At 40.4% G+C, this 13431-nt stretch overlaps 1 protein-coding gene and 1 pseudogene across 1 annotated transcript; one reads left to right on the forward strand and one right to left on the reverse strand.

Moving 5' to 3' along the window:
- The window catches only part of LOC141020631 (putative disease resistance protein RGA4), a 355307-nt pseudogene that overhangs the window by 44447 nt on the left and 297429 nt on the right, over positions 1-13431 (forward strand).
- Positions 993-8296, reverse strand: LOC109751702 (cytochrome P450 87A3). Its single transcript, XM_020310586.4, has 9 exons — positions 8030-8296; positions 5130-5454; positions 4824-4973; positions 4237-4488; positions 3627-3716; positions 3401-3479; positions 2671-2777; positions 1980-2113; positions 993-1246 (listed from the first exon to the last, which is right to left on the reverse strand). Exons 1-9 carry the CDS (start codon positions 8275-8277, stop codon positions 1156-1158), a joined length of 1476 nt encoding a protein of 491 aa, XP_020166175.1. The 5' UTR covers positions 8278-8296; the 3' UTR covers positions 993-1155.

A 13431-nucleotide genomic window follows, 5' to 3' on the forward strand; every position in this document is an offset into this window, starting at 1 on the left:
TTTGTTTTAAAAAAAATCGGTTCATCCACAAAATGATTGTGACATTTAACAATCTATTCATGCATTTAAAATATTATGCTCGTCCCATTTAAAAAAAAAGTTCATACAGTGTAAAATAATGTTGTAGGCCAAGACAAAGAGAATGAGAGGGCCGGTCAAGGCACCCATGGCAAGGGTGCCTGGACCGGCTGTCCCGCGGCATGCGGAGCGTTGTCTAGTGGCCTTGGAGGGCTTATTGTCAATCTGTATCATGTGATTTAGTACATGAGGGGGAGCGCTCGGTAGTCATGTCCCGGGGATGTAGCCACGTTGGTGAACTTTATTATCACTCGGTGTTGCCCTCGGAGTTTCTTTGTATACAAATGTTGGTTTGTCATGGTACCAACTCAGAACGTGCAGGAATATTTATTTATTTAGGTATACAAATTGGAGGGCCATGTAAAAACAGTTAGTCTGTGCGAGCACTGTGTTGGGTTGTAAATTAAGCGTCTGTTTTCCTTTCTTTCTTTCTCATGGCATGCTCCAAAGCAACACATTGACATACTACAAAATGATCATTGGAAAAGGTGGCACCTTTTCTCGTATTATTTGCCAAGTAGAAAATGCTACTGTACTTTCTTGGGGTATTTTACCCAATCGCTTTGACTTGATGATAGGCTCTCTGGGTCAATCAAAAACCGCACGTTGGCATTCTCTTTGGTGACATTTAGCATGTTCTGACTTAATGATAAGATCAACACACTGATTGTCCCCACCAGTGGAGTCAACACACTGGTCAGTACAACAGTTCTGCAAAGCCTCAGCTCACAACGAGTTGAATATACAGAGATAGCGAGGGCACTGTTCGAACTGAATAGGAGAACCTCAGTTCACTAGCACTGTTATCGCCATCACCAGCGTTGCGACCACACTCACCGCTTACACTTGGGAGTATCCAACGCTTCTACGGAAGAGCAAGCAGAAACCGCACATGCACTTCACTATAAATAAGCTTTTGAAACAAATAATGGTTTGACCAATGTTTATACATTATTATTCTAATCCATAGCCACACATGGACATGATAGCATACTAGAGATCTGTATAAACGACTATATTGTGAATCCTCCAGAGGCTAAGAGGTCTTGAACGTATTGAAGCATTGACATCCACGCATCAAGCTTTTGGGACAAGTTGTATGTGAAAACCATCAGGAAACTGTAGTCCAGGAGAAAGCGCCATGGTTCCTCCCTTGACCGCTGTCCAACTGTACAAGGAAAAAACAAGTTTAAAATTCAGAGAGTCAAGATCTATGTACAATATTATACTTTTGTACTATATTGTATTTTTTGTAGTGAACACATTTAAGACGATCCATGTTAATTACATCCATGGATGTAGCACTAATCTTAAAAACTAGTTATCTGCTAATAAACTTGCATGTATAACAATTCGTGCTTAGGATTCTATTGGCGCTAGCAACTTTGATAGTTGATTTCTTACGAACATGCATTTAAATGATTATAAAATTATATTGTTAAACTATGTTATATGAATACTTATCATATGTTTTATTTAATCAAATACAAATGATTTTTACCAATTAGTGTTCAATGATAGAAATTCGACTACACAGTTATGACCAAGCCATAAATTTTGGAGCAAGCGGTGGTAGAAAATGCATTTTACAGAAATAGAAACTTCCATGTAGGATATAATGACAACAAACAAGATCCATCTTCTATTTCTGCAATTGTCAGTCATACAAATAATATAAGCCTATTAAGGAAATATATAAAAATGGGTTTATACAACATAATTGTTCCGTTGAAGTTAAATTCACTCTCCTACTTCTCATGTTACCAACAATAATAAGGATGCTCCATTGGATGCAAGCAGAAATCTAGAACTACATGATTAAGCACTCACATGCCTATTGTTAAATAAGAAGCAATCAATACTAATAATTAATATTTTGAGTAGATGAAAAAGCAATTCACCTATATTTGGTGACTAAGCAATGCAGGAAGATGGCCATTTGTAGCTTAGCAAAGTCGGCACCAACACATAATCGTAGCCCGCCTCCAAAGGCCATGAACTCCTTTGAGGAGCCACCAGCTGGTTCAGTAGTATCCTGTGTACAAAGTTGTCACAAGTTTTAGAGAGAGTTGTTTTTTGCTACAATAAATACTCCCCCTTTTGTTTGAAATTTTCCTAGAACTCTCCTTTTTAACGCTTTGCCAAGAAAAATATTTGGGATAAAAGAACCAAACATTATAACTAGCCATGTATTCTGCAATATTTTAGTTCCTTGTCGAAAAATTGTTTTTTATATTGTAATTCCTTCCTGAAAAATATTTCCAGTACCCTCCATGCCTAAATATTTTTCTTCAAAAGGATAAACTTTACTTAGTTTGAAGGCTACAGGTCATGAGCTACTTTTCCTTTATTAGAAAGGTTTTGAGCTACTATTTTCTCATAATATATAGATTTTCAGCTATGTCGTCGATGCATGTTAACTAAAAAATTAAAATCACATTAATATCTATTACACATTGTGATAAAATATCATATACTTTAGAAAAGTCGTATATCATTCAACCAGATTGTGTTGCTTTATAGTAAAAACATATGCACTGGTTTACTAGAATAACAAGGAATATCCCTTCGAAATTGATAAATTTGACAAACCTTCCACCTCCAGGGATTGAACACAGTGGGATCCTTGTAAACCGTAGGATCCAAATGAATGCTAGAAGGATTAACCATGATCTTTGATCCTTTTGGGAGAGTGTAACCTACAGAAATCATGAGCATATATAGAAGACATATTAAGACATTTAGTTAAAGTGTTATAGCTACAATATATAGTCTCTCTCCCCCAATTTCTGATTACAAGGAGGGTGCACACACTCCCTATACACGCACAAACATATTACATGTGTCTACCATTAGAGAGATGCTCCCATATCTATGGTAAAACTGTGTCTACCATAGCTTGCCACAGAACTAGTTAAGGGTCACTAAACTTTTAACAGTTTAAAAGTTATCAAACAATATGAAATAAATATGGGAGCATCTCTCTAATGTAATAAGATGATCCGACGGAGGGATTGACAAAATATGCATCTATGTGTCCTCGGCAAAAATAATAAGCATTTCAGCTCACTGCGACATAAATATATACTGAACTATTTGTTTTTTTGTCCAGGACACATACAGTCATATTTTTTTAATCCCTCCGTTGGATCATGTTATATTATAGGTGTGTCGGTTCAGTATTTTTTTTCAAAAATTTTGAGAACTTTTGCACCGTTGAAACCCTTAACTAGTTCTGTGGCAAGCACTTGTAGAAAATCCTATTCCTATATAGAATATCCTATTGTCCTACATGTCTCATGTCTTTGAACAATCTTCTCACCTTTAATATGAACTTCCTCTATTGCTTTTCTAAACATTAAGGGAGCAATGTTAGCCAGCCTTAATGCCTCATGTATGACCTACAAATAAGAACGAAGCTGATGAAATAATACAACTTGTAGAAGTGCTCATGTCACTAATTACACAATAAGAATGGTCCAGTTTACATCATGTGTGTATGGTTGATGTCATGAAAAAGATAGGCCAAAGAGAGACAAACTATATACATGAGATGTAAATTTCATGGACTTGTATTCCTCCCATGTGATTTCAGAGTCAGGATCAATCCTTCTTTTCCGAATGTTGTTGTGCTCCTCCTGGAAAATATAAATCTAGCTTAGTTAGTCATTTGTGTACATAAGTTACCTGATTTCATATATAACTATTTTCTTCAATTGTGCCCGACTTAATTAATTGTCTATATATATGGACAAGAAGTCCTATTGGTATTATTAGATGTAGTTATATCCACATATATTTCACATGACCTAAGGATTTTGGACATAACTGGGTATCTAGTGGTAGATTGGTAGTAATAGGAATATACAATACCACTTAGTTGTGACTACTTGTTGGTGGCATATGAGACAGAGGTATAACTACAACCAAGAGTAAGATGGATATTTCATATATGGATAATCATGTATATATGTTTAATAACCATGTACAGAAGTATAAACGCTAAATTAGTATATTGTGTGTAACAGAATGCACATACGTAGGTGTGTGTCTACTAGCGTGGTTGAAGAATTCTACTGTGTATGTCTATAGAGAAATATCCTTTTTAAACTGGTGATAAAAACACTGAAGTGGCGTCTTCTCTTTGTCGACACCTACTATTAGTTCCTGCAACGCCTTAGGATCATCGGCTAGAAACTTGAGTGCCGCAGTTATACCAGATGACGTGGTTTCAAAGCCTGCGAACAATAATAAGAAGAGCAAATCCAATGCAATTTTCTCATTCATTATAGTGTTCTTCTCCTTCATATCGTTGATCAAGAGATCGATAAAGTCAACACTCTCCCGATGTGTTTCCTTCTTCCTCTCATTTAGCATTTCCTGCAAAATCTTCATGACATTCTTCCGGCCCTAGGCAACGAGGAAATCATATATATAAGAAAATGATTTTTAATAGTGTAAAAAATATAGTTTGAATTTCTTGTGTAAAATCACATGCCTAAGCACCATGTGATCCCAATTAGTTAGGCTATATATACACACTATTTCCTTACCACTAGGTGCAATTGTTGTCTTGTGGGAATACTATTGGGTGCAATTGTACCGACATATTGTTTTATACTAGAATGTACTGGGGGATCCAGTCCAAATGGACGAGAGTGTCTATTAGTAGAATTGTTCATATGGATTTATTTATTTATGTTATGATATGAGGAAATATGAGCGTGGTAGTTGTCCCTAATTACCTGCATACATTTGTAGAATGCTGTGCCGGGAACGTAAAGTGGAAATGCTAGTAGTCCTTGAAGAAATGCATCGAATTGCTTCCACAACTTCCCATCCGATCTTGAGGAGTCATAGCTGATTAATCGCCTTGCCGTGATGCTGAATATCATCTACGATAAGGAAATTTTGGAGCTGCTTTAACCCTCATGTATATATAAGCTTTGCTTATTAAACAATAATAACTTGTAGTATATTCTAATTAATCAAGTTGTTTAGCTTAAACCACAACACCATTAACATAGGTAGAGGCTGATACAAGGACATACACTAGAGATTGCCTCTTTCACTTCGATGCTAGGATGATCAAGCCAGGAGAGTAGACTAGCCTGGGCCGTCTGCTGCACTTCATGGAGCAGAACTAGCCTGAGATTTTCTGGGCCAAAGAGCCGAAGTACCAGAGTCCTGAGGTGCTTGTGGAAGGTCCCAAGTGTCGCAATAATGCAGTCGGCTCCCATGATTCTCATGATTGACTCCGGATACCAAATTTGGAATAGCTTCTCCTCCTTTTGGAACACTAAGTTGTTCAACTCTGGATCCATGGAGACAATGAGGTCTTCACCAATCAAATTTGTCCTAAAAATTGGACCGTACCTGAAATTATAGCAGTCGTGAATTTAGTTTGATTGTGCATACATCGCCTGGTCAGTTCGTCCATCTAAATAGATCAACATTCCAATAAGATTGCCTTTATGGAATGATATCATACGACTAGTGACTCTTCTTTGTGTATAAAAAATGACACTTCATTGTATTTCTAAAATTATTTTGTGTTTTATCAACATATAATAATGTTTCTCCTGCCCAGGATAAGCTCATATGCTCTCGTTTCTAGTTTATGGGACTCGACCCATAAATCACTGTGATCAAGGAGAGTCTAATTAAATGCTATACCACGTGTTAAATTACATGTATTAATCACCCTCCTTGATGCATTGGATGTTTTTAGTTAATACCATATTGAGAGCAAGAATTAGATTAAAAACAACAACTTGTAATTGATGATTGCATATTTCCAAAGCAAGTAATTAAATAAAAAAGGGATATGAGTTATTGCTTGCCTTACCACTAGAACTTCCATATTTTTTTGATGAGCCTAATAAACTAGAAAGGAAGGGGTTAAAAAATAGTGCCATTGTATAATCGTCTTCCTGCAATGGATGGTGAGTGATGAGCTTGCAACACCTCCTCGCTATTTGCACATAGTGAAGGGTGGTGAATGCTTTTTTATAGCACATATTCATACTACACTAGCTACATGGCAACTTCATCCTCAAAGAAAGAAAATACTATTGAAACTTACCCCCTGGAATGCAGCTTTATTGTGCTTGACAAAAAATAGGAATGTCCAAACATACCACGAATTGGATAAATTGTTGGAGTAAGAAAATATTCTAAATTTTGGATTCACTAATTAAGTAATTATTGAGTATTTTTTTGCTATATAAGAATTGCTCCAGGTAGAGTTAATATTTGGTAAGAACAAGTTTGGTTCAAAGCCACATCTTGTCAAACTTTGCCAGGTAGAGTGTATGTGTGCACTAATAGGCTATTATTTGTTTCACTATCATAATTGTGGCTTGTTTTGCTTCCTTAACTAATTGTTACACTCTTCATATACTCATTTGCCAAAAAAATAGCTTGGAACTTGTGGCGAGCAATTTCTTGACCATGATTTCTTGACTTGCTAGTCAACTACAGTTTGGCAGAAAAACATTGCCAAATATGGTTATGAAACAATCAGACACGGTCTATATTAAACATGTACCTCTCTTAGTTCATTAATTTGGTGATTTTTCCAAATTACAGACCAAATTCATCACATCTTTAGTTACGATTTTCTGTGTATGGATATTGATATTTTTTAGTCTAAGGTTTGAGATCAAGTACATGTAGGATTTATGAGATATCGCTTGAGTTGCTAGTTTATTGAGGCCAAGACAAGTTGAGCACATTGTATCGATGGAGTATGGCTTTGATGTTATGAATAAACCTAGCTAGAAAAATCAAAATAATTAGTTTTCCAGTCTCTTAATTAGGCTGTGGTGACTTAGTCAATCTGAAGACTTGTCAGCTCAGTCTTTCAGAGATGCTCATAGTCGCAGGGTGTGCATGTGCGTTCATAGGGGTGAGTGTATGTGCGCATATGTGAACGCCTGCGTATGTTCTATGTTTATTTCAAAAAGAAGAAGTTTTGTTCAAAGTATTGTGCAAACATTGCGGAACACTTTTTCTGCGAGTGCACATACTTTTGCGATGGTTAAAGAATCGCCCTTTGATCTTCTGTGTCTATCTATCTTTCTATTTCTTCTACTTGATCCACGAAGACATATGTGAAGATAACCATATACTTCTATGTTTTACTTCATTTTGATGTTGTTTGCTCGATGCATATGTCGAGACATGAGGACCTCATCTAAATCAGGTGTCTCACTGCAACAACTGTACCATGACAGTTAAACCAGTGCCCCCGCACGGTTATGGTGGAGCATCTGGTGCCATGCATTTCGCACATGCTGCTGCTACACCTAGTGCATGTTCTAGGGTTCTGGAAGTGAGAGCAGTCATGATGCATTTCATGTGAAGAGGAATGACATACATGGATGTCAGCCCATGGTGCATTTGACGACATATCATCCAGTGGGGCATGACTTTTCACCCGACCCTCCAAAGAGCCGTGCTAATCCAGGGGTTGTTGGTGTGTTGATTAATTCACAAGGGGTTATTGGGATGTTTTGTCACAAAAACACGGCCACATATTTGTACATCATGTCTTTTATTTATTTATTTTTCTGTAAAAGATTTTTCTTAACGGGAAGGCAATGTTTCTGCGGAGTGCCAAAAGAAAACTTATTACTTTGGAGAACAATAATATCCAATCTAGGCGTGTGCATGCATGGGTCGTCATGGATGAGTAAAATCCGTCAACCATTTAAATAAGTTTTTTTAACACACCCTTTAAATAAGCTAGAGAGGGTATTTACATGGTTCTATTTAACTACACCTAACAGTAACGTACGTGGGAGCATATATATGATGATTACGTACGTAATCCATGCATCCATGCACGCCTAGATTGGATAGTAATTTCCCAGCCAAAGAAGAAGAAGATTGTATAGTACTCCCTCTATAAAGAAATATAAGATCGTTTAGATCACTACTTAAGTACCTATCCAGGCGTCGCTTCAAGAAGGGGCTGAGCTCCAGCGATGGGTTCCGGGCAAAGAACTCGAGCGTCTCCCCGAGGAGCGGGAGACCCCTTGACCCCGGCGGCAGCAGTGCCCCTGCGCTGCATCGTGGACCCATGTTCCATCTCATGACCAAATGGATTAACCACGCAGCTAACATGCCCACGGCCACGGCCACGAGAACAACCCAAGGCATGGCCGGAGCCGCAGGGAGCAGACTGCCCGACATGTGCTGCTTGGGTTTTAGGCTTATGTGTATTGCACTACCACTGCATGCGATGGATCGATTATATATAGAGAGAGAATTGGCATGTCCCTTCTATCTCTATCTACAAGAGAATAAACGTGCAGTTCGTGGGCAAGACTATTCCTTGTCTCAACAAATTAATGTTCCGAAATTTCTAGCATACTTCCTGTTAGTATTACGATGAAAACATATAAGAGGCATTTGGTTCACGACAGGTAACATTTTCTGTAATCAGAATGCATTGTGTTAGGCTGGGGATTGGGTGATTACGTAATGTGTTTGGTTCAACGAAGGGTGTGGTTTCCTAAAACAGAGCATCCGGAAAAGAAATTCGTGGGCAAGACTATTCCTTGTTTGAAGACTATTCCTGACGGCTATATAAACCTGGTCATAGATCCGAAATTAATGTTCCAAAATTTTTATCATACTTCCTGTTAGTATTAAGTATTATTACAACAAAAACATGTAGTGTTACACCGACGTGCACGATGCTTCTCTGCTCTACCATCGAATATATTGCTACCTCCTCCAAATTCTGTAAATTATATGGGCGACGCTACGCGTCCGCCGGTGGATTTATTGAAAACATCCACCGCCTCCTACGCCGCTGGATTGAGCCACAAAATAGCCGCCGGATCTCGACAATGAGGTTTGTCAAGAATTGCAACAAGGTAGATGTTGCAGAGCTCGCGCTACAATAGTTGCTTTGTTGCGAAACCAGCAAAGCATCATTTTCGCCAGAAATTTGATTTTATCTTCACCTTTTTTGCAACATAGATGATGTTGTCGGAGGACTTTTGCAACAGAGGTGGTGTTGAAGAATTATTATTTTTGTCTTCCACCTTTTTTGCAACATAGATGATGCTGCGGGAGGACTTTTGCAATAGAGGTGGTGTTGCAGATTTTTTTGTGTCTTTCACCTTTTTGTGCAACATAAATGATGTTATGGGAGGACTTTTGCAACAGTGGTGGTGTTGCAGAATTACTATTTTTGTCTTTCGGCTTTTTTGCAACATAGATGATGTTGCGGGAGGACATTTCCAACATGAATCATGTTGCAGAAAAAAATTCACTGAAAATGATCATGTTGTCTGCGCTGTATATTGAGGAATTTCTGAAACAGAGATGATGTTGTGGGAGGATTTATGCAACAAGGCCCTTGTTGCGAAAAGTATAAAAATTAAAAGCATCTCCAACTGAAGTGACGACGAAGGGCGAGAGGGGAGGCCGAGGCGGCACAGCTGGACCGATGGTGGCCGGAGTGGAGCTCGAACTTGCATGCTCGAGCGGCGGCCATGACTGCGGGCATAGGGAGCGCTAGGAGAGTAAAAGGAGGAGAGGAGAAAGGACGGCCAGCAGCGTCCTCCGATGATCACCGGGCGGTGGCGGTCCTGGAGCACGGCTGCAGGCGAGAGGGTGTGAGCGAGATTGAGAGAGGAAGTAGAAAATAACAAATGGACAAGAAGCATGAAGAGGGGATAAGGATAAGGACAGGTGGTAAATGTACGAGACAACGGACGCAGTGCCTATAATCTACCGGTTGATGGGAAACTTTTCCCAAATTATATTGCTACATGCTTTCAAAAGACCAACGGTCAGTGGTTCGAATTCTGGCAGATAATAATCATCTAGTGGCACACATAGAGGATCAGATTGAGTGCACACGAGACAAAGGATTTACCAAGCTTCGCGGGTACTCCGTTGCTAGTAATTGGCTCACTTGTTGGTATGGGCGACGAAGCAACCGATGAATCATTTGAGTGGGCCATCGGCTACCCTGATGTTGTAAAGGCTTGTGGTGAGGTGACACGTTTCATGGATGATTTGGCTGCATTCAAGGTATATAATATAGTCTTGATTATATCCAAATGTTTTACAACACCTGCCAGAGTCACTAACCTAATTATGTGGTTGCTCTGGCAGCATTACAAGAACAAGCTGGACGTGTCGAGCTCCCTAGAGAGCTACGTGAACCAGCATCGTGTTACAAGCGAGATGGCCATCGCCGTGCTGGATAACCTGGTCGAAGATGCATGGAAAACCACAAACCAGGCACGATTTGGCCGCCGTGCACTTCTTCCTTTTGTCAACCGGGTCACCAACCTCACCAAGAGCATGACCTTGTTGTTCCGCGACAAGAATGACCTCTACACGTTCAGCCGTGGAAACAAGGACAGGACCCGGCAGCATTTCATCGACCCTATCCCCCACTAGATTGAACTAAATGTGAATGCATGGATGGATCGACTAACTTCTATCCGCCTCCCTCCCATTATTAATTGAGTATTCTTTTTTCAAAACCTTAACTCTTGAGATCAAAGTGTGCTTCTGAATTTCAAGCTAGTAAGAATGCGTTCAAGCATTGTGCGTGTGTTCGTGTAGTAATAATATTTTGTTTCCCTATGGGTCTCCTTTGAGTTACGGGAATTTCGTACAAATTTTACGAGATAGGATTTCTATAGGCAAATTTGTCTTAGAGTCCTCTGGTTTGTAGGACATGAATTTCTTTTCCTATAAAGGACTGGTTTTATCCTTCACATTTCAAAGAGAAAAACATTAGCTACTATCATATGAACCAAATGTCATCTCATTTCCTCTAGGAACTGCGATGCATGACATGTCAGGCCTCCTTTTGCTTATAGGAATTCTGTAGTTACCCTAAAGAATTGGAATTTTATAGGAAAGTTTCATTTGAGACCATTTGTTTCAGAAGAATAGAATCTTAGTCCTTTACAGGATAGGAATCAATCCTTTGTATTTTCAATGGAAAAAAAATCCTAGACCTAATGAAAGAAAAGCATGCATAACATGGCCTATCGCATACGCAACGTCCTGAGGAATGTTACCTTTCATCTCTTGCCTCGTACATGAACGTACGAATCGATGGCATACGTAGTTTGCGATTTACTTCAGCCAGCCAGCACTACAGCACTGCCGTACCAATGAGAAAATATAAGTCAGTCCGTGCAAACGAGAAAAATATAAGTCAGTGCCGTACAAATGAGATAATATATACGTTTTTCGAAAAGGGAGATAATATACACGTGGCCATGAGGATCGATTACAAAGATATTATAACCTTCGCCATAGGCGTAAACGATGGCAGTTTTTTTTTTTCATGGTAATACATGTCTCATTTATATCATAAGGATCATAGTACAAGTCACGTACATACCGACCTGACAAGACTGAAAAGACAATAGAACGCTAGCCTTTGCACACAAGTACAGTAGCCAAGAAGTAAAATTACAAATAAGACTAAAGAATCCTCTGATCTTGACACCAACGCCCGTCACCTGCCTCTGGCACCATCATAGCAGCCACCAAAGGTGAAAATGACGGATCACCTCCACACCCGAGCTCGACGCGGCTCCATCGCTGATATGCAGCTTTGCGGACCTCCAAGGTGGCTCGCCAATAAAGACGAAGTCATTGCCGTTGAACGAATCAGACCGGGGCAACACCCCGGACACGCCATCGAATTTCAGATCTGGCACCCTCGCCCAACTAAGACGTTGGAGGAGGAAACCATACCTGCCTGCCATGAACCCAGATCCACTATCTTCCAGATGCCGTTGATGCAGACCACAATCTGCATCCGCCCCTGGACTACCTCCCAAGCTCCACGCCGGCGCTGGAGCAAACGCCATCGCTACGGCGGAGCCCGAGGACACAGGTCCACCACGAGGATGCCGCCGCCGCCGCACCATCCTTGCTTGAACAGTCTGATTTCTAAATCCACCCCAAAAGCGGATCGCCTCGTCGGGGAAGGATCTGAAGATTTATTAGTCGGCGCCGTCATCATCACCACCGATGCCATGACGTGAACAACCCGAAATCCTTCACCCAAAATCCTAAAAAACTAATGCTTAAAACAATCCACACGCGTGGATCCGGCGACCCCCTACTACCAACGACCGAGGTCGTCAGTGGAGGGGAGCCGCCGGAGGACGACGGCGGAGGAAGGCGCCCTGGTGGCGGGAGGCGAGATCGCCTTTCTTTCTTCTCCTGAAAGAAAGAAAGCGACCCGTTTTTAAACGATGGCAGTCTTTGACGCCATATATATTGTGGCCATCGGTCCAGAGTGTACTTGATCGAGACGTACATAAACATATGGATTCATGGCGTACTTCCCCTGCAATTTACTTCAGCCAGCCAGCCAGCCAGCCATACAGTACTCCGTGCAAATGAGAGAATATAAGGCAGGCCGTACGAATGAGGAAATATACACGTGGGTCCATTGCAAAGATATTCTAACCTTGAACGCATAGAACCAAGGCATTTCTTATGGCCACACATACTGTGGTGATCGCTTGAGAGTGTATTTGATAGAGACTGTTGTATGTCTTGGCTGGTGATCAACTTTAACGTTAACGTGGAGCTCTTTCTTCTTTTCTTGACGAGACGAGCAGCAGGGAGCCCTCTGGCATCGTCGGATCTTGGAAGCCTGGTGATGGGCATGGATGTGTGCCGGTCCACCTCATATCCGGGGGACGTGGTGGATCCTGGCACTTGCCAGCGGGAGAGCTCTGTTTTTAGATGTTTCTTTTGGTTTTGTTAGGGTTTGTGTCCTACTCAGAAAGACGACATGGCAACTGCTCCCTAAGGATGGAATAACGGTCTCCTTGCCTAACCCCTGTTTTGGTGGTGCGTTTAGCTTCGTCGGATGGCGTGTGTAGTCTGTGTCTGCGGCAGATCTCGCAAGATTCAGTCGGTGGTTATCTTTGGTGAATCTACTCGGATCGGTCTTTGTTCGTCATTGTTCCTGTGTCTTCAAGTTTGATCCTTCCCATATATGCGTCTCTGTCCTATGGGGCCTTAGTATGACGACTTCCCGACTGTCTATTACAACAAGTTTTGCCTGGCTCCAACGAGGAAGGAGCGATAAAGGTTGGGTCCACGCTCACTATGTTTATATCTTCGATGCTTCAATTTGAGCCAATAAAATCCACTATTTGTCGAAAATGTAGTAATTGATTTCTTTTAGCTATGCACTCTTTCATCTGGTTTGCATACTAGTTTCATCTTAATATAATGTTTCTGAGGTTTGACCAAGTTTATGGTTTAAAATATCAACTTCACTGACATCATTAACATCATTCGCCCTGATATTCTTTTAATATTTTATTTATTTGG

This window comes from Aegilops tauschii, chromosome 2 (genome assembly GCF_002575655.3).
Source record: "Aegilops tauschii subsp. strangulata cultivar AL8/78 chromosome 2, Aet v6.0, whole genome shotgun sequence".
NCBI lineage: Eukaryota > Viridiplantae > Streptophyta > Magnoliopsida > Poales > Poaceae > Aegilops > Aegilops tauschii.

Coding starts and splice junctions, on each gene's coding strand:
- LOC109751702 (XM_020310586.4), bottom strand. CDS start 8,277: ATGTCGGGCAGTCTGCTCCCTGCGGCTCCGGCCATGCCTTGGGTTGTT. Junction 3,717..4,236: donor AGGCGTTGCAGGAACTAATA/GTAGGTGTCGAC, acceptor TATATTTTCCAG/GAGGAGCACAACAACATTCG. Junction 1,247..1,979: donor TGCTTAGTCACCAAATATAG/GTGAATTGCTTT, acceptor TTCCTTGTACAG/TTGGACAGCGGTCAAGGGAG.